This window comes from Leptodactylus fuscus, chromosome 5 (genome assembly GCF_031893055.1).
Source record: "Leptodactylus fuscus isolate aLepFus1 chromosome 5, aLepFus1.hap2, whole genome shotgun sequence".
Lineage (NCBI taxonomy): Eukaryota > Metazoa > Chordata > Amphibia > Anura > Leptodactylidae > Leptodactylus > Leptodactylus fuscus.
The window spans coordinates 138,283,445-138,306,087 of NC_134269.1; the positions used below are offsets into that span (position 1 = coordinate 138,283,445).

The window sequence follows — 22,643 nt, forward strand, 5'->3', positions numbered from 1 at the left end:
ATTGGCCAATGTATTTTATTAGCCTGATGAAGTAGAGCTGAATGTGTGTGCTAAGCACACACATTCAGCTCTACTTCATCGGGCTAATAGAATGCATTGGCCAGCGCTGATTGGCCAGAGTACGGAACTCGACCAATCAGCGCTGGCTCTGCTGGAGGAGGCGGAGTCTAAGATCGCTCCACACCAGTCTCCATTCAGGTCCGACCTTAGACTCCGCCTCCTCCAGCAGAGCCAGCGCTGATTGGCCGAATTCCGTACTCTGGCCAATCAGCACTGGCTAATGCATTGTATTGGCGTGATGAAGCAGTGCTGAATGTGTGTGCTTAGCACACACATTCAGCTCTACTTCATCGGGCTAATAGAATGCATTGGCCAATCAGCGCTGGCCAATGCATTCTATTAGCGTGAACTGAGTTTGCACAGGGGTTCTAGTGCACCCTCGGCTCTGCTACATCAGATTGCTACATCTGATGTAGCAGTGCCGAGTGTGCATCAGATGTGTAGTTGAGCAAAACTGACTCAGCACTGCTAAGTCTGCATTCGCATAGGAATGCATTGGCCAGCCTTCGGCCAATCAGCGCTGGCTCTGCCGGAGGAGGCGGAGTCTAAGGTCGGACCTGAATGGAGACTGGTGTGGAGCGATCTTAGACTCCGCCTCCTCCAGCAGAGCCAGCGCTGATTGGTCGAGTTCCGTACTCTGGCCAATCAGCGCTGGCCAATGCATTCTATTAGCCCGATGAAGTAGAGCTGAATGTGTGTGCTTAGCACACACATTCAGCTCTACTTCATCAGGCTAATAGAATACATTGGCCAATCAGCGCTGGCCAATGCATTCTATTAGCTTGATGAAGCAGAGTGTGCACAAGGGTTCAAGCGCACCCTCGGCTCTGATGTAGCAGAGCTGAGGGTGCACAAGGGTTCAAGTGCACCCTCGGCTCTCCTACATCAGAGCCGAGGGTGCGCTTGAACCCTTGTGCAGCCTCGGCTCTGCTACATCAGAGCCGAGGGTGCGCTTGAACCCTTGTGCACACTCTGCTTCATCAAGCTAATAGAATGCATTGGCCAGCACTGATTGGCCAGAGTACGGAATTCGGCCAATCAGCGCTGGCCAATGCATCCCTATGGGAAAAAGTTTATCTCACAAAAATCACAATTACACACCCGATAGAGCCCCAAAAAGTTATTTTTAATAACATTCCCCCCTAAATAAAGGTTATCCCTAGCTATCCCTGCCTGTACAGCTATCCCTGTCTCATAGTCACAAAGTTCACATTCTCATATGACCCGGATTTGAAATCCACTATTCGTCTAAAATGGAGGTCACCTGATTTCGGCAGCCAATGACTTTTTCCAATTTTTTTCAATGCCCCCGGTGTCGTAGTTCCTGTCCCACCTCCCCTGCGCTGTTATTGGTGCAAAAAAGGCGCCAGGGAAGGTGGGAGGGGAATCGAATTTTGGCGCACTTTACCACGTGGTGTTCGATTCGATTCGAACATGGCGAACACCCTGATATCCGATCGAACATGTGTTCGATAGAACACTGTTCGCTCATCTCTAATTATGATAATGTTTTACATGCTGCTGTTTTACATACATTCACAGCATATAACTGAGCTAATGACATAGACATGTGCCATATTTGTACAGATAAATGATGCCAATCAGATAAATTGTTATATAATTATTATAAATCATATGACCCCCTATCACTTACATATAGCATGACCCATTAGTGCCCTTGTTCATGAAGCTGTCAGTGAAGAAAATTTCCTTCTGTCTGACCCCCAGCATTTGGAGCTCAGACATAATTTCTTGCACTTATTGCTCAAGACTCAGGCTGGTAATACCAATGTGCACAAACCTTTGAAGCAGATACTGTACATGTTATGTACATCAAATACTATATAGTCTGTTCTGTATTATATAGTTGGCAGCCGAACTGATAAGCTTGTGCAGTTTTCTGCTTGCATAAGCCTATGTCACACATTTTATTTAAAAAAGATTAGGTGTAATACTTACAGGAAATAATACAATTGGCACTGTCAAGGTTACAGCCACGAGTACAGCCACACGAACGCAGAGAAGAAGGGTGTCAAATTTATATACTTTTGTGTAGGTATGAAGCAATTCATCTTGAACTTCCCCTGCAAGATTTTATGGAAACATGAACGAATTTGGTTAACACAAGATACTTTAGTGTTTGAGTGTGATTTTTATTGGTCTGGATAATATCTATATGTGTAAGGCATTATCTGCTCTAGGAATTGTTTTTTTTTTGAGCCAAAGCCAAGAATGGCAACAAAAGGAATCAGAAATATATAGGAAGTTCTTATACTTCTCCCTTCTCCTCAATTCAGTCCTGGCTTTGGTTCAAAAAAACCATAGCAAAATCTGCAACCAAAAAAAAAAAAAGCTGCGTTTCCACAAGGTGGGGCCTCAGTCTAAGGCAAAAAAGTGTGTGTGTATTGCGAGTGACCCCTCATTCACAACTGCATTTGGTAATCCGTTTGGGGAGTCCGCATGGGGACCACCCCGAATGGAATACCAAACTCATTGGCAAGCGGTGTGCAGTGAAAGCACATGGACTCCATAGCCTATAATGGGGTCCGTGTACTCTCCACGTGCTGCCCACACAAAGTACTTTTCTGTCCACATGTTCCGGCCGACACCGTGAGGAGAGCACATGACCGCCATTACAGTCTATAGAGTCCATATGCTTTCACTGCACACCGCTTGCCAATGTGTTGGGTATTCCATTCCATTCGGGGGGGTCCCCATGCAGACTCCCCGAATGGATTACCAAATGCAGATGTGAACGAGGGGTTAGGGAGGGTTTATTATTCATTTTAGAATGTGTACCTACAAATTTTGAAAACCAAAGCCAATTTTTTTCTTCAGGATTGTGGATGAAAAATTTACAAACTTTGGTAACTATCATTAAAGCTGAAGCTACACATTTTTTTTGCTACAGTTTTTTTGAGCCAAACCCAGGAGTGGACTGAGCAGAAAGTAGAAATATAACTACTTTCTATTTATTTCCCATTCCTTTTGTAGCTATTCTTGGCTTTGATCCAAAAAAATACAGCAAAATCATAATTTGTTGATGCATTTCCGTGGGACCTCAAACGACAAAAACACAACTTTTTTTGTTTGTTTGATTTTGTTGCGGTTTTTTTTAGCCAAAGTCAAGAATGTCTACAAAAGGAATGGGGAATATATAGGAAAGCCTTATACTTCTACCCTCTGCTCAATCCACCTCTCAAAAAAAACCACAACAAAATCTGTAACAAAAAAAGCTATATTTCTGCAATATGAGGTTTTAGCCTAAAAAGGTATTTTTATCTCAGCCTACCATGTATAAAAATACCCATGTCTTCAGCCCTATGTACTAATTGTGAGCTACGGAAACAACCAAACACAGATGTTCTATGTCATTTCAGCAACTCCTATAGAAGTTAATAGGAGATACAGAAGCACATAAAAATAGCATAGCTTGTTGTGTTACACTGTTTCTGTAACTCCTGCTTATTTCACAGAAACAATGTAGAACAGCTGCTATCCGGTCTGGTGGTTGGGATCTACAGCAGTATATTCCAACTTCAGGCTTGACTGGTTCAGATGGGAATACCCCTTTGGCACCTCAACATCCTTCTGTAGAACTATCTCAAGAATCACTAGAATGTGTTTCTTCCAGGGACTGTGGCCATTAAATTATTGGCCGTAATACTGGATTACAGCACGTCAGAGTGCAAAAGTGTTCATAAGTAGACATTCAAAGATGCTAAATGAAGGACCAAGCTGAAGGAGAACTGACATACCGAAGAAGCTGAATATACTCATTGCATAGAAGCTACATATTGAATAATGCCATATTGAGATGTCTATGTCCTGAACTGGCCAGCTGTTCTGAACTATGAAAGGACTGCACAGTGATTGATATCACTGTCAGGTATTAGACAAGTGACAGCCCCAAGGCTTTGTCACCTTAGGCCCAAAAGATTACATTCCACAGTATTTCAAACTGATTGGACATAACATACCAGATGGTATATTAGGAAGAGAGGAAATTGGCCATAGGTGAACAACAAATCTCTCAGGTGGTCAGGAGGGGATGAGCAGCATGGTGCTAGGCCCACACCTATTTCAATTCCAGATGTTTTTTGGAGTAATGCTGAGACATTGTACGTATTATCAACATTAACAATTGGATATTTTCTTATAAATGTTTAATACACAATGAGATACAGCATATTGTTAGTTCAGCAAAGAAGTTGGATTAAATAAATGTGATCTGGAGATACAATCTGCATTGCCTTGTTTTGGAATGAGGTGATTCAGTGCCTTTTTCAGATACTTGAGGCAACCATTTTCCATGCTCCGCTGGTATGTTTGTACTAGGATAAAAGTTCTGGTCCCATCACCTGAGGATATTTCTCTAGAATACTCTTTTCAATGCAACTAAGTCTATTGGGTGACTATGGGACTTACAACTTTTGTTTATTAGGAGTCCATTTTCAGTGAAATACTGCCTTATGAAGAAGTGCTGACTGTTGACCCTGAGACCCCTTAAACTTTTTAACTTTTAATGTATACCTGGTGTATCTAAGAGCTTAAATATCAGTTGGTTTATTTGAACTCTACTGCTTGTATTATGTGTCTTGTATTAATACTATACTGTTTACCATGTGGGTCTACACCAGGGGTAGGGAACCTTGGCTCTCCAGCTGTTACAAAACTACAACTCCCAGCATGCATACTTGCTCTGCTGTTCTTGGAACGCCCATGGGAGTGAATGGAGCATGTTGGGAGTTGTAGTTTCACAGCATCTGGAGAGTCAAGGTTCCCTACCCCTGGTCTAGGCTGTTGTATGTTTTACTGATGTTATTGTTGTAAAGTTCTTGTATATTGTATTAAATAGTATAAATTGCTGTATATTTTAGTAAGCATGCACTGCATTACCTAAATAGAGGAAAAACATTTGTTCTCTGCTGGGGTAAGAATCCATATTCCTTGAATTTACTCTACCGGTGTCGCATACAAAACAAGATGACTATTATCTTAACACCTTTTATTTTCTCTCCACTAACAGCATGGAAATGCTGAATTTACCTCTCAAAATAGGTTGTCCCACCATAACAACTTATCCCACGGTATCATCTTATTGATAAATATCTGATTACTGGCAGTTCTGCCACTGGGACCCCCACCGATCACGAAGAGTAAGGTCCCATGTTGCTCATGTGAATGGAGCTCCATTCGCTCATGCACATGCCCACTTCAAAATCACTCCAAAATGTATGGGACTGACAAAGATAGCCAAGCTATCTCAGTTGGAGGGAGCAGTGATACAGCATGGACCCATAGTCCTTCTTCCATAAATGTTATTATAGTATAGTTCTATAATGTACTAATCATTTAAACATATTCGCTTTTTTGTACTTACCATAAAATGTAAGATAACCAAAGAGCGCAGCAAAAAGATACATCGCCAGCATTGCAGCTATTGACACATTTGAAATATTCTGCATTTTTCTTCGGGAACGGCTAGGAAGAGTCAATTAAAATGCATGTCATGAGATTTTGCTGTAACAAGCTTATTAGGAAATGCAAAGGCAATCACTCTGTGTTAGGATGGAATAGTTTAACCACTGCCTAGCTGTTTTCCTGTTCTCTATCGGCACAGTGGCACACCAAGCTTTGAGGTGACTAGTTGAGCAATAGTAAGACTAGTTACCAATACCTGGACAAGTCAAAGAGGGACACTGATAGTTCACTGCGGGAAAGTTTAACATTTGTTTGCCTATCTATACGCTTACAGGGTTTTTATTATTGATCAACATAGTGAAGTTTCCATTACCAATATCTAAAGAGGGACATTTCACGATCCAAAAGTGACTGATGAACTTGATTCAAAAGTTGGGACTATCATGCTGAGGCCTATCTGGCATAGAATCTGTAGCTGCACTACTGTAGTAGTGTAGGGGTTAGTGCAGAGGAGTATTTACCTGAGCTCTCTGGGGACTTTGGTCTCAGTGACTCATACTATAAGGCTATGTACCTCTTCCTAAGATACACTTAGCTCCTTGGGTGAAGGTGTCAGCCATTATGACTACTGATTTTCTGGCACAACCTAAATCACTTATTACAGTGACTCCTCTTCATATATTCATACGGAATTGCCACTCTTTAAGCCTGGTCCAATATAGATGTTATATTTGATAATTTCAACTCTGCACAAAGTCAAAAACACAGTAGACATCTATGTCTTGAGCATTAGTGTTCTTGACCACATATTGGTATTGAGATATGATGTTAAATGGTTTTACACATTTAAGTCAATAAAAGGCTGGGTTTTTTTAACTGTTTTTTTTTGGCAGTTCTCCTAGTCAAAAGTCTTATTTTTTTGCAGGACTTATTGAAGTCTTAACAAAATTAATATTCTTACCTTTTAAGCTCACTGTAGATTGGCAAGACCTCTGGATGACACACAAAAGCAAAGGCCAGTATAGGAATAGCATACGCTGTCTGAAAGAGATCAACTTGTTACTCTAAAGCAAAATGTTCCAGCGTTCTGCATGTTTTAGCACATAACATACAGTCCTATGAAAAAGTTTGGGCACCCCTATTAATCTTAATCATTTTTAGTTCTAAATATTTTGGTGTTTATAACAGCCATTTCAGTTTGATATATCTAATAACTGATGGACACAGTAATATTTCAGGATTGAAATGAGGTTTATTGTACTAACAGAAAATGTGCAATATGCATTAAACCAAAATTTGACTGGTGCAAAAGTATGGGCACCTCAACAGAAAAGTGACATTAATATTTAGTAGATCCTCCTTTTGCAAAGATAACAGCCTCTAGTCGCTTCCTGTAGCTTTTAATCAGTTCCTGGATCCTGGATAAAGGTATTTTGGACAAACAATTCAAGTTCAGTTAAGTTAGATGGTCGCCGAGCATGGACAGCCCGCTTCCAATCATCCCACAGATGGTCAATGATATTCAGGTCTGGGGACTGGGATGGCCATTCCAGAACATTGTAATTGTTCCTCTGCATGAATGCCTGAGGATTTGGAGCGGTGTTTTGGATCATTGTCTTGCTGAAATATCCATCCCCGGCGTAACTTCAACTTCGTCACTGATTCTTGAACATTATTCTCAAGAATCTGCTGATACTGAGTGGAATCCATGCGACTCTCAACTTTAACAAGATTCCCGATGCCGGCATTGGCCACACAGCCCCAAAGCATGATGGAACCTCCACCAAATTTTACAGTGGGTAGCGGTGGGTAGCATGTGTTTTTCTTGGAATGCTGTTTCTTTTTGGACGCCATGCATAACGCCTTTTTTTATGACCAAACAACTCAATTTTTGTTTCCAAAATGAAGCTGCCTTGTCCAAATGTGCTTTTTCATACCTCAGGCAACTCTATTTGTGGCGTACGTGCAGAAACGGCTTCTTTCTCATCACTCTCCCATACAGCTTCTATTTGTGCAAAGTGCACTGTATAGTTGACCGATGCACAGTGACACCATCTGCAGCAAGATGATGCTGCAGCTCTTTGGAGGTGGTCTGTGGATTGTCCTTGACTGTTCTCACCATTCTTCTTCTCTGCCTTTCTGATATTTTTCTTGGCCTGCCACTTCTGGGCTTAACAAGAACTGTCCCTGTGGTCTTCCATTTCCTTACTATATTCCTCACAGTGGAAACTGACAGGTTAAATCTCTGAGACAACTTTTTGTATCCTTCCCCTGAACAACTATGTTGAACAATCTTTGTTTTCAGATCATTTGAGAGTTGTTTTGAGTAGCCCATGATGCCACTCTTCAGAGGAGATTCAAATAGGAGATCAACTTGCAATTGGCCACCTTAAATACCTTTTCTTATGATTGGATAGATCTGGCTATGAAGTTCAAAGCTCACTGAGGTTACAAAACCAATTTTGTGCTTCAGTAAGTCAGTAAAAAGTAGTTAGGGGAATTCAAATCAATAAAATGATAAGGGTGCCCATACTTTTGCACCGGTCAAATTTTGGTTTAATGCATATTGCACATTTTCTGTTAGTACAATAAACCTCATTTCAATCCTGAAATATTACTGTGGCCATCAGTTATTAGATATATCAAACTGAAATGGCTGTTGCAAACACCAAAATATTTAGAACAAAAAATGATTAAGATTAATAGGGGTGCCCAAACTTTTTCATAGGACTGTATTGTCATGATGTACATGCAATGAAATGTGAATATGCCCAGAGATAAGAAAAATACATTTTATATGATAGTCAATAGGGAATATTCAAAGAGAATCTTATCTAAGTGAATGTCTTATATAGCAGAACTAAATGTACTATTTGTCTGTAATATAATCTATGTCAAATTTGAAGATGATATCATAGCTGCAGGGTGACTGCTTACATCTGCAGTGCAAGCTATACAACAGTACAAATATAAAAATCCCTGTATCTATATAGCATACTATATGTACTTAAGTGTAAAAAAACAATATATTTCCACTGTGGTGAAGTTTTCACAAACCTACAGAAAATGTAGTGCTGTACTAAGTTGTATGTAATAACATCTATACTATGTATTATATGTTTTTCAATATTTAAGTTTGGAATTCCTTGAAATATAAAATAAACAACTGGTGGAAACAAAAGTGTGGAAATCAACAAGGCTTTGTATGGCCACTCCGATTTAAGATGCTACAAGATAACTTAGTTTATAGCAATATGTCATTGTTATAAGATTATAGACTAGTTGTTTTCAGGCTCAGGGATACCTAGTGTGCATGAGTTTAAGTGCTTTTATATGTGTTCTAGAGAAAGGGAAGAGTGATTAAAATTTGTAATTCTTTTTATTTCTTGTATACTTTAAACTTTTTTTTACTTTTATTTTTAGATACCCTAGGGGTCTTGAACCCCAGGAGGTCTGATTACTAATACAATGCATTTTAAAATAGCAGTATTTATATTATAGGCTGCATAAAGCAGCCCATTAAAGAATACATACAATGATAAGCCTAGGATCCTTTGTAATGGATCGCCCACCCCAGATCTTATTCCAGTGGTCGACAATCCACCCCAAAATGGCGATGCCCATTTTTCTCCATGAAAATCTCAGGGGGGTTAATGCCCAGCCAGGTATTAATGGCGGCATTTTTAACAGATCTCCGCTGTATAATTTTCATGAAAGGATGCCATATTTAACTACCTAACACATTTAAATACCTAATATTGGAAAAGGGTTAAAGGGAATATGTCACATACAAAATGTAAAATGCAGTGCAATCTGCAGGCAGTATATTATAGAGTAGAAGGAGTCTAACAGATTGATGTATACCTTTGTGGGAAAAGAATCGGTATAACTCTCTTTGATATCTTTGCACTTTCTATGCTGAGAAGTCAAGGCGGAGGTCCTGCACAGTGACTGACAGCTATTTTTGTATGCACAGATATACATGGAAGGCTGCCATTTACTAGGTAGCAATCCCCACTTGACATTTACTAAAATATTGCCTGTGCCAAATGTTAAATCTGGTGAGGGCTATCAAAACGCAAGTATTATTGTGTAAATTTGATGTGTCATGATTTTTGATTTTTTAAGCCATAAACCACAAATGCATTGATAAATGTGTACCATTGTGATGTTTCCTTGTAGACACATACTATGAACCTAGTTCAAACAACTTGAGACACAAAACGTAAAAAATATATATAATTTTATTAATAAATATCACATAAAACAATACATAAACAGACAGGGGAGACACACATAGGGAAAAAGATAAATTTCCCTATTAAATAGCAGAGGAGTACCATAACCCTCCCACCAGTAACAAACTGAATATAACCCCAGATATTAAAGATGATACAAAGATACAAGAAAAAAGTCGCAAGAAGAGGAATATAATCCCCAGTTAAATCGAAATGCCTAGTATTACACACCAAAGATAGGTAAGAGGACTTGAATACAAATGTTCTCAGACCATAATAATATGACTAATATAGATAGAAGGTGGTAAACAAGTAAGGAAGTGTCCCAAATGGGGTCACCTTAATACATACCCGTAGGTGCCGACATATTTTCTGTAAACACAAATATAGTAATGAAGAAAACAGCAGGGGGGACTCAGTCTGAGACTGGTAGGACCATAAGAAACGCCTGACGCGCGTTTCGCCTCCTGACGAAGCCGAGTGCAAGCGAAACACGCGTCAGGCGTTTCTTATGGTCCTACCAGTCTCAGACTGAGTCCCCCCTGCTGTTTTCTTCATTACTATATTTGTGTTTACAGAAAATATGTCGGCACCTACGGGTATGTATTAAGGTGACCCCATTTGGGACACTTCCTTACTTGTTTACCACCTTCTATCTATATTAGTCATATTATTATGGTCTGAGGACATTTGTATTCAAGTCCTCTTACCTATCTTTGGTGTGTAATACTAGGCATTGCAATTTAACTGGGGATTATATTCCTCTTCTTGCGACTTTTTTCTTGTATCTTTGTATCATCTTTAATATCTGGGGTTATATTCAGTTTGTTACTGGTGGGAGGGTTATGGTACTCCTCTGCTATTTAATAGGGAAATTTATCTTTTTCCCTATGTGTGTCTCCCCTGTCTGTTTATGTATTGTTTTATGTGATATTTATTAATAAAATTATATATATTTTTTACGTTTTGTGTCTCAAGTTGTTTGAACTATATTCTTATATTTGTTTTGAGACCAGTTTGTTGTATTTTGTTGGGTTTTTGTTTTTGTTTTTCAACATACTATGAACCTACCTGTGAATTGAACACAAAATATTTGGGTTTGCATTTATCATCGGTGTGGGCTTCAAACTCTACTCCACTTCCGTGATTATTATCTTTGTGCTCATTAAAGCCGGTCCCTTCTTGAGTGTAATCCATCATGAAGTTCACACCAGAATTAAGGGTGTAGTTGTGCATCATAGCAGAGGGAAGATGGTAACTGCTGTTTGTTAGATTTCCAGAATGTTGATCCAACATAGGTAATGGGCAGGGTATCTGAGTTTTCTTATAGATTACCTGTAATAAACAAGTATAGAGATGGTAATGATTTTTTTTTATCCAAAGTAAAGCTTTGCTACATGATTTACAGAAGTGTTTTATAGTGTTATATAAATTTCATGTGACCAATATTTGCTAACTTCTTCAAGGTATACAGAAGTAGTAGAGCTAAGTTGTCAGATACAAAAGAGTTTGTTATCTCATATGTGCAGGTAAAACATTCCAGGCGTATTTGATACACAGTCTTGTTATGGATTGACGAAGGCAAGCTAGAGGATAGTAGTTGTTTTTGTTTCTTTAGATGACAAACTCAACCATTCCCCAAATGTATATGAGGTGTCTGAGACCTGATACACTTTATTACTCGAGGTTCAGGTTACTTCTGTAACCCTTAACTTGCTGAATTTGGTGGGATGCTCTGACTAACTTATGTCTATGTTTGTCTCTTAACTCTCCCTTTACAGATGTTCTCGGGTAAAGTATAAATGGGAATTCTGACTGCCAGAGGGGTTTAGATGCAGCTTAGGCTAGGTTCATATCTGCACAGCAGAAACTGCCGAGAATCAGTTGAGAGAAAACTCCTGCATGGACCATTATAGTGCATGGGGTGCGCCGGTGTCCGTGGGTAACCGCTGTTTTAGCGCACAGCTAGCATAGATGTGAACCTAGCCTAACTCACCTCTTTTTATTGATAGAGCCATGCAAGCTCAGTACAGGATGACAGAGTAGGGGGAGCCATAGCTGCTGACTATTTATAAAGAAATGTATGTACAATTAGATTAGAAGTCTTACCACACTGACGAAGAAGACCATGCAAGACAAAGAAAATCCACTTGTGTATCCAAGGTAACCTGTTCACATAATAGTACAATCATAGGTTTAGTTTGTACAGTAGGTTATCCATTCTATATATTATAAGGGAAAATATTCAAAATTACCTAAATTCTTCAGAAGGGACAATGGGAGAATAATTCCAACAGACACAAATATCACCAGATAGTTTCCATTCAGGTACCATTCCCTGCAAAGGTGAAACATAATTTACTATTCAAGGCTAAGGCTCCATACAGCAGGCCACAGTGGTATATATACTACAACAGAAATGCATTGCAGTTTTTCCCACAGTGCTTTTGACAGAAAGAAAAACTGCCAATGTTTTCAGTAGGTATAATTGACATGTTGCGATTTCCAAATGGTTTTGGAAACCACAGCATTTCTGCAATGTATGGATGGGATTCACTAGACTCCCAGCCACTTTGAAGTGACATGTTTACCCACATGGCGCACTCTGACCTAAGGCTAAAGCCCCACCTAGTGAAACACAGCAAAAAAAAGTAATACTGCGGAAAAAAACGTGCCAGAAACGCATCGTGCTTTCTTCCACAACCTTTTTCCATTGTGTTTTCAATGAGTCTTCTTCAGTGGACTTTCTGCCCTTTTTACACCTATACCTTTTTCACAGGTACAATTGACATGGTGTGATTTTCAAAAACTGCGGGCATTTTTGAAAACGCTACAAATTTTTTTCTTCACTGTGTGGATGGGATTAGCCAGAATCCCATTTACTTTGCAAATGCTTTCACAACTTGGGGTTTCAGCCTCAAAAGTTAAGCTTATACAAATATAGATTACAAAAACCATAGACACATACCCAGAATTCTCTTCCAATCTCATAAAGGTTCTTATAACTTCTGGAAGCTCATATTTGACAATAAACAAGTAACTTGACATTGCTGAAAAAAAAAGAGCAAAATAAATTACTGGACTGTAATATTTATTTTTTACTAAAGCATATAAGCATTAAAACATATTTAAAATGTTATTTGCAGATAGAAGTAAATAAGAAAATGTACATAGTGAAAATGTAATCTAAATACATCACAATAATATCTAAACATATGGGCAAAAATATAAATCAGTAACAAAATAATAATGTCCAAATACGATACAGAATGGATACAGGCCAGATTGGAAAGGGATCGCAGCCCTAGCACTTAATAAAAACATTTGTCGACTCATTGAAGGGTCTGTACATGATAAGAAAAACATTCCTGTTTTATTTCACAAATAGAGCCACAACGACCCACAGGTTGTGTGTGGTATTGCACCAGAGCCCCATTTATAATATAATATACTGGGAAGTTTTGTATCATGGGACCAGATTGTGTGATTGGGCTTTACAGACATATTTGTGTGATTGGGATTATCAAGAATCTCATTCACTTTGTTGATCCTGTAAAATGCAATGTAAAAAAGCATTTTTTTTCTGCTACGTTTCTACAACAGGAAAAACACTATATTTCCGCAACATGGGCCCTTAACCTAAGAGTCTCTGTGACCCTGCATTCATAATATAACTAAAAGTTGAGGCTATTGACTGAATATATATGAGAAACTGCTTCAGAATTTGATTCATGCTGCTTTTTCTTTACTGTGATGTTACAGTATCCTGGAAATTCATACATTTCTCATGAGGTCATATTGCTGTATGCTTAACATTTACCACATAAGGAGTTGTAAGCTATGTTTTCTTTTAAGCGGAAGCTTAGAAAAGAACCTTGGTGTGATTTGGCTATAAATAGCTTATTTTAACAACTGACAGTTACAAAAGAAAAGTGAATTACAGAAAAATTCCGAATATAAGACCTTCTAGAGGTGTGAATAAATGGGAAAGTATTCTGTATGAAAGGTGCTTGCTACAAAAGAGAAGGGTTGAGAGAAAGCAATAAAACCTCATTCTATGGATGAGTTACTACACAGTGCAAAGCTGAGGCCACATCTTGCAAATTTTCACCACAATCTAGCTGCGATGGGATGCTGATGCAGTGCACTGACGTTCCATCGCGGTATCCTGCTACTGATTAGGCCCGGATGAACGGGTCTAAGCATGGAATCACAAGCCATGGACGCCAGCAAGATCGAGCAGGAGGCTTTTTTTCCCACGTCCTGCTGCGATCTCTGTCTCCCGTTGAAAACAATGGTAGGTGAATTACGGGAGGGATCTGCTCCGTATTCAGGGGCAAAATCTGCAGCAAATTCCCCCGTGTGAACTCAGCCTAAGTGTTTCAAATTAGAATTTGGCAGATACTGATCAAAACATCAGGCAGTTCCCAAAATATGCACAGCTCCATATAATCCATATAAAAAAAAAACTACAGGTGACTATGAATGACTATATATATATATATATATATATATATATATATATATATATATATATATTCATAGTTTTGGATTTTTGTAAAGGAATTACAACAAATACTAAATAATTGTGGTATCTCCATGATTAAACTAACCAGCAGAATGTAGGTAATGTCTCAATTTTACCACATAGAAAACTCCATAAAAACAAAACGTATAAGACAACAGTGTAAAAAACAGAATTCCCACTGATACGTAGCAAAAGAATCTCAAAGACTTTCTGCCCTGTACTTTTGAAGGGCAAAACGTATGTACATATTTGTACCAATGAACTCACCCCCAATGTTCTGCATTAAGATGGATACAAAAGCAGCAATTTTTCCAGGCCATCCAAAGGCTCTTTCACCCAGTTTTTCATAAATTAATGAACCTATTAAAAAAAATATATATTTTGATTATACATATTTAGTTCATGTCCACCACCATTCTCAGACAGTTGGTATTCATTCTGTATAGAATATGATGATAACCATTATTATTGGAGGGAAAATTGCTTAAGGCATGAGCACATGAAATTACAGCAGTACCTTGGAGTATGGGTAAAATTACATTAGAATTTAATGCTTTCATGAGCCATATCGACAAATGTGCGTTGTCTTACCTCCTTCCTTTGCAGTCTTTAATAAAAGATGTACAGAATATAGCGATAAAATGGCAACAGCAAGCAGAAGAATCCTAAAGATGACAGAACACATATTTTGAATGTTATACATATTACATATGTTAATGAAAGGCTTATCATTATTAGAAGCTTTCCAGAATAAACTAAATGTAAAAAATACATGATTTGTAGAAATCCATGCACATGTTGCAGAAACATCCCTGATTAGACATAAGGAAAGGATTTTCTGCTATGTATGAACTTTCCTGTTTGCTCAAAATACTCAAATTAACAAACTAAATCAAACCAGTCCAATATAAAAGAGAATATTACATTTCAAATACTGCTCAACATGTCCTAATGGACAATGAACTGCGACTAGTTGTTTATAAAGTGGAGAAACCTATAACATATCTGGTTCTGATACACAGACAGGAGGTCTTAGTCAATGTGGAAGGTCTTAGTCAATGTTCATGTCTCTTGGGCTGTTTCCCAACTCTACTCTTTGCCTTTTACAGGGGTCCTTTATAGGTTAAAGCATCTTTATCATTTCCCTTGTTTTGTCCTATTAGTGGAAGCTTAGACTAGAGGGGAATACACTGAGGTTGGTGATATACAGTTTTCTATTATTTCATTGAGAATATTCATATAGAAACCTATAAATATGGTGCTCTCTCTGTGATCACAGAAACTATATATCCTGGAACTCTGTGATTTTTCCTAAATTATATGCTACCTTCAGACAAGCAAATATGGTAAACCTGACACATCCATGTTGAATGGTTTGAACTATGGATAATATAGGATGGTGACAAATGTATGGTGACTAGGGCCTGACTGCTGGGACTCACAAAAATCAGTGGAATGGGGGGTTCAAGAGTAACTTGTGGGAATTAAACTACCCTGAACATGCATTTACTTCTGCAGGACTGAACACTGTACTTGGCTTTCTCTGTAAATCCCAAAGTAGTGAAAGAAGTGGTTGCATATGTGCCCTACCACTCCATACCTATGTACCTGTTCTTGTTATAGTTGGTAGTCTCAGTGGTCAGACCCCAAACATTAGGCATTGATCACCTATCTTGTAGATAGATGATAAATGTTGTTTGTGGATCAACCTCTTTAAGATGCATGCATGATAGACAGTGCCAACCTTAACCTGGACATAATCCTGTGTGGGCACCAGAGCAGCCCATAAGGACTACCTTTACATTACATAAACTATAATGAGCGTGAAATTATAATAAGTAATGTCATTAAAATATATGACAACTACTGACATTTATCTTAGCAGTCTACACTAGGTACAGCTTATTCTTATCCACATGCACACATTGCAATCCCGGAAGCTTATGTGTACTTTAGGGACATTTATATTATATTCAGGGATTTATATTTTATCTGTGTTCAAACAAGACTGTGCTTATAGAAACATCTGAATGTAGCAAGACAACTTGTGCCTTATGAGCCTGCAGCATTGTGCAACACTTCCCTCAGTAGATGATATTGCCCATGCTATGTTACTTCTTGTACTGTAAGTGCATGGACTGCCTGGTGCCAGCTAAGACAATTACGTTGAGTTCACTGGGTTTGAAACAAGTTTGAAGAATGAATGATGTAAGTTTTTGTATCTATTTACACAATAACCCAGAGCAACAAACTGTAGAAAAGGCTAAAGAATCAAGTCCAAGCTGATCCCTAACTTCAGTAACTATACTGAAGGGCATTTCTCAAAATTTCCATTACGGAGGTGTACTTATAGGGTTTGCTGAGGAAGCAATCACTACTGGACCCTGGACAACATAAGAAGACACCAGTATTACAGAGGGCAAGTGGTAATTGGGGGCCCCATTATATATTTTGCAGATGGACCCAAGTTAAGCTTCTGTTTCACTCTAATCTTTTCCCTCACCATGTTTATAACCTAAAATACTTTAAGAAAGGATATGTGTAAGGAATATGGGAAAACATGCTAATTCCTGGACTATTCACTAAACTTACATCTCAGACATGATGAGAAAAATCCAAACATGTGTAACATAAAGGTAGCCATATCTAATGTGTTATATTTTTTCTGTTACATTTCTGCCATTCATTTCAGTACTTTGAATCAACAGTTAGCAATACTTACACAAACAACACAATGCCTGTGTTAGCCATGGCATAGGAAAGTCCAAGAATTCCACTACCCATGATGGCATTACTTAGGTTGAATACTGACATTCCAAAAGAAGTAGTTCCAGGATGCTTTGGATAAAAATAAATAGAATTTTTAGTTGCTGGAATTTACATTTCGTGGACTCGTTGTCTGCCAAGAGGTCATGGATTTCTCAATCATCTGACGATTTTTATCTATAATGTGTGCAAAACCATAGTGCAAGTGTGAGTTAATAATTATACATAATTCAAACTTATTGACACGATCCCACATTTGCCGAGACTTGCTGTGTCAAAGCAACACAGATGATAAGGTCATGGGGTTAAGGACGGTGTTTCACAAGGGAAATATGAGACTGGCAGTTTAGATGCAGATGTGTGCTGGCTAAAAGTATATACGTAAGCAGTTACATAGTTACATGTTATTTCTCAGAAGTAAATTCATTTAATGATAATTTTGAAGTATAAACAAGAGAACAAAGTAGAAAGGTACAGATCTTCCCAAGTGCCATGTTTTCTCTAGTCTCAATGCCAGTAATACTTACATGCTCTTCAGTGTAGTCATCTAATTTCTTTTTTCCATTCATCCCATTAGTTAGGAACTTTTGACTTTCGGCATCTTCTTCACCAACGTATTGACTGTGTAAGAAAGAGATGAAATGTATTCATGGTTACTTTACATTGAACAATGGCTACACTGCACAGTTCTATAAGCAAACCTAGATATATAATCCTCATCATCATTAACAGAAAATCCTAACACAAAGTAAACCAAGAGACTTTTCAATAAAATATTTAGTGGAATCATTTAGGAAATCTAGGGGGTTAGTGAACAGATTTCTTATGTGTCTTTAATTAGCACTTACGACAAAGATTGTTGCGAGTGCTATTTTCACACCATCCATGGCATAGTATGGGTGTGCTGTGGGTAGGGCCATAGACCCTTAACAATGCATCACCATTTATGCCAGTTTTCTGGTGTAAATGATACCTGCCATATACACTAGCTTTAGTCTGATGTAGATTTCTGTTTAGGTGCATGGATCCTAGAGGATGTGCCAAATCCTACACCAGTACAGGAGATATGAAGATCAACATCTCCCCCATTAGCTAGAAAAAGTTACCAATTTTAAGGTTAATTAAACATACAGCGTTTTTATGACCATTGAAAAGAAACAGTATGTTCATATTTGACACCTGCTTTGATCTAAGTGTCCTTCAGATTTTTATTTTGAGGGCTAGTTCTGAGGGCCTGAGTATAGGTTTGGATCATAAACCAGCTTACTTATATTCTGAAAACAGAAATTTGTATGACAAATTACTGACGCTTGAAGGCACACATCATTTGTTGTCCAGGATTTGTCCAATCACAGTCACTTTATGCTTGTAATATATCCATCTACTGGGAACATGTTGAAGCATATTGAAATAGAGCTTCTATGTATGAAATCCCTATTCCTCTTGGTTGTGGCCCATTGAAAGGAAATGTCCTTTACTTGGGCGATTACGCACTTTGGTTTACTGTCCCTAATGCCTAATCCTGAGAACATCTATATCTCTGGTCTTGGGTTTGAACTGCACATTATGGTATTAGGTAGGACCCAGTGATATGACCACAACATACACTAATGTAGGTATGAATCTAAGTAAAACTGTAATAAAACTGTAATAACATTTGCAGCTTATAGCTGCTGTAAGTTTGTGTATCTGACAATGACATCAATCCATCCAAATTAATAAAGTATACAGAACACAGATCAATGGTAGACCTTGTACATCTGTGGCAGTGCTTACATAGTAGTAGAATGGACCACATGAATATTTAAATACACTATAATTGAAACTAGTTCAGGTGACTCACACTTATAAGAGTCATTCAAATTATATGATATTGGCCATTTATCTCTAAGAATCAGTGTTTACATGTTTACTCCTTTTACTAAATAAAATGTCATTTTTCAAAAATGAATGACTTGCCTGGGGTCACTATATTCTGAAGCTTATAACTTTTTTACTGTTTAGTTGATGGAGGCGATTACGCCATGTGGTTCCCCGGCCTTGCTTGGGAATCTAGAGCTGGCAACAAAATCCAGGCAGTCAAGAACACATCTCTTGTCTTATCATTTGGGCTTACCAGGATCTGAACTCATAGAATACTGAATTCCAGCATGGCAAGGGCAGAATGATTTTAAAGTGCAGACTAGTGACAAAAAGATTATCAGCAAACTTTTATACTGTAACCGATGTAACTGCTTCATTTTGATGCTGATTCTGAACATCTACAAAATCTGCTTAAAAAAACAGCTCCAGATTCTCCAAAAACAACTAGAAGAAACACATTTCAATGGGAGGCAGATTTCTATTGGACTTTGCAGCTGTGGCTTATTCCCCTTACGTAGAATTCATGCACTGTCGGCTGAATGATGCTTGTATGGGTTTGAGAGAAATAAGGAGAAATATCTCTTGGCTGAAAGTATTCAAGGCAACAACTACTAAAGCTGTATGACCATCTTTAGAAAGCCAAATCCCGAATTATACGGTGCTAAAGGTACTAACACACTATTACGTAAGATTGTAGCATTCAAAAGGGACAAATCTTGTTAAATGGTATTTCCAATAACAGCGTTGACTGTGTCTCCCCCTAGAAATTTTATGTGATATGGAAAAGTAGAGGGTTTGCAAGAGGGTTACCCTTGTATGGTTGACTAGACAAGCAAACTACTTGCTCTCCTTTTTATGTCTACTTGCTGTATTTTCTACCTTCATGTTAAAACTTCTGTTGCTAGATATAACATAAGATAATCCTTTAATAGTCCCACCATGGGGAAATTCAGTGTTTTACAGCAGCATGGATAATACAGTAATATATTACAAGAAAGAACACATACAAGCTCAGAATAGCAGATAGGAAACATACTAGGAGTCATAGCAACTAAGAAGAAAAGAAAGACTTCAGGCTCATTTAGTTCTCTGTGCGGAGTGATCTCCACTTAGCCTGATGATGATTATACAGCCTGACCATGGTTGATGTCATTATCATTTGCAGTGTCATTGAAGTGTATTGGGGTGTCACTTCGCCTGCACTAGCTTTTCCCACATGAGCCATTTTGAGTAGTTATATTCTCACTTGTAACAATTACTGTATGTCAGCTTTACAGCTACTGGCTACGTAGTGAATGCTAGAACTTTCTACACATGATGTCCATACTGAACACTCTACATTTTAATTCTCACATCTCACCTGCTTATAGTAACTTTCTCAATATCCATATCTTTGCAATATCCATCCTCAGTGCTCTCTCCACTGTTGCTGTCATCATCAGGATCTGTGTTGACTCTTTGCAGCTCCATGCGGTCCATTTTAAGCAGTCAGCAGTTAATGAATTGACGCACACCTTTCTTCAGAGTAAACACTGCTCTTCTTATTAAGGGTTCTTTCACAATGTGTCAGTTTTTAGAACACTTTGTACTGCAAACAAAACATAAAGAAAGCTTTAGAAACCCCTCCGATGAGCAATGATTACTAAATGAATGTACGTACTCCCGTCATATCTCCAAGCCTTTTCTGATCTTTACCATTTTTACATGACAGAAGCAATAATCTTTATATATATATCTATCCATTCATTCATCTATTGTTTTATGTAAAGAAAATAGATCGGTAAGGGCTTCCTAAATTCAGTATTCTATTATCTACTATATTACATGTAATAAATCTCACGGTTCTCAATTGCTGGTGGACTGTGGAGGAAACATAAAGGGAATTGCTAGAGGAGCTATTGGAGAGCAAGAGGCCTAGAAACTCTTCTTTCATAGCGGCCTTATACTATTTGTGTCTGCCCTGCCTTTAAGGTAAAGTTCACACCAGGCTTGTGGAACATGTGTGTATATGAAAAAATAATATATGCTGCATGCACCTAATGTTAAAATAGATTCATTAATGATAAATTACAAGATATATTTGATATAATCAAAAACTTCAATGAAATATCCAAACTGCTGAAAACTAAAGAAAGTATATATATATATATATATATATATATATATATATATATATATATACTTTAGTTTTAAGCAGTTAAAATAGACTTCAATAGCCAAATGTATTCAAAAGGAATACTGTTTTTACACATATAGAAGTTAACCATTGCTTAATATGATTCTATATGAACTTAAAATTATATATCATTTATAGATTTGCTGGGTTAGATGTGAACCCCATTACCAAAGTGTCAAGTATCTTAATTCACTAACCACTGTTGTCTAAAAAATTACTGCATTTATTTGTGTAAGATATATATATATATATATATATATATATATATATATATATATATATATATATATATACACGCACACATATATATATATAAGTATATTATACACATTATTATACACATTATTCAAGTGTATATATGTCTATGTTGTTTCATATTTTCCAATTAGATTACCATGGATAAAAACGAGAAAAGTTATATCTCATTCTAATTTACTAACTTAAGAATACTCCAAATTTACAAAAAAAATAATAATCAATAAAACAACATAAACCAATAAAAACATTAAAGTTTATAAAAAAAAGATATTTTTAATTCATATTTTTTTTGGAAACCGCAATAAAAAAAACATAGTAGTTTTCATATCATGGACAGACTTGGCTAACAATATTCTGCCACTTTTCACTATAGCTGTCTATAGGCCGGACATTAAAAAAACAAACATAGATAGAATAATTTCTGAGAAACTATTGCATCTAAATTCACAATGAAAGATGAAAAATCACATATATTGATATTTACATTTACCAACAACCATGTTATACAAACTGCATTCACAAATGTAATTTTCTGTAAATAGTATCTTAAAAGTAGAGATTAATAGATAAATTGAGTATGAAAAAAATGTAATAAAATTAGAATTATACCTGAAAGTCCAGTTTGCACACTTTCTAGGCAACCAATTTTGCAAATCTTTTTTTGACCACTCACAAATGTGAAGTCTTTTCCTGTGTCATACAGCAGTGTAATATTTAAAGACAAGAGGGAGTGTAAGCTCTAAACCAATCAAATTTACTTTGAAGGACCAAACCTATCCAAGTTGCGTCAGATTCTGTAGATAAAACCTGATTACGCCAGACACTGTGTACTCAATGAATTTGGCTGTGTACATCTTCTTAAAAAACTGGATCTGTGTCCTGGAGCAAAGAAAGATAACCACTAGTTTGCTATTATACATCACTCTGCACTTGTTAACCTGATCGGCTCCTGACATTATGATTTACAGCGATGTTAATAGTGGTACTCTGGAAAGAAACAACATAATACCATAGTAGTGGTAAACTAGTAATTGAAAACAACTACAGAGAGAATGCCTTGTTGCCTAGAGGACTCATGTCTACCCTGGACATATAGCCCATTGGTTTTAGTGAGACTTTTGTAATGCTTCATTTTTAAGTCTTGAAGAATTGAAGACTTGTTGCAAGAGTCCCTCACAGACACTCACTGGCATCTAGACACCATTTTATCAACTTATCCTTGGGGGACATTCCTAGCAATAACACAAGTCACACTAACAGAATTATTAGGTACAGTACTACAAATAGTGTAAGGTTTGCTTTTTATAATGCCGGTGTTTTCCTATATAGC

At 37.5% G+C, this 22,643-nt stretch overlaps 2 protein-coding genes across 2 annotated transcripts in view; both read right to left on the bottom strand.

The window, feature by feature from the left end:
• SLC38A1 (solute carrier family 38 member 1) overlaps positions 1-21,718 on the bottom strand; it is a 203,401-nt gene extending 181,683 nt beyond the window's left edge. The window contains exon 1 of the mRNA XM_075274366.1: positions 21,704-21,718. The gene's annotated coding sequence lies outside the window, so the exon portion shown is untranslated. The remainder of the gene's footprint in view (positions 1-21,703) is intronic.
• SLC38A4 (solute carrier family 38 member 4) overlaps positions 1-22,643 on the bottom strand; it is a 78,013-nt gene that overhangs the window by 11,120 nt on the left and 44,250 nt on the right. The window contains exons 2-13 of the mRNA XM_075274359.1: positions 20,240-20,467; positions 17,544-17,637; positions 16,973-17,088; positions 14,842-14,915; positions 14,518-14,610; positions 12,691-12,772; positions 11,978-12,060; positions 11,832-11,890; positions 10,794-11,057; positions 6,446-6,525; positions 5,444-5,544; positions 2,020-2,144 (exon numbers count right to left, since the gene is read on the bottom strand). Of these exons, the coding sequence (XP_075130460.1) occupies positions 2,020-2,144; positions 5,444-5,544; positions 6,446-6,525; positions 10,794-11,057; positions 11,832-11,890; positions 11,978-12,060; positions 12,691-12,772; positions 14,518-14,610; positions 14,842-14,915; positions 16,973-17,088; positions 17,544-17,637; positions 20,240-20,358 (1,290 nt within the window). The 5' untranslated portion in view covers positions 20,359-20,467. The remainder of the gene's footprint in view (positions 1-2,019; positions 2,145-5,443; positions 5,545-6,445; positions 6,526-10,793; positions 11,058-11,831; positions 11,891-11,977; positions 12,061-12,690; positions 12,773-14,517; positions 14,611-14,841; positions 14,916-16,972; positions 17,089-17,543; positions 17,638-20,239; positions 20,468-22,643) is intronic.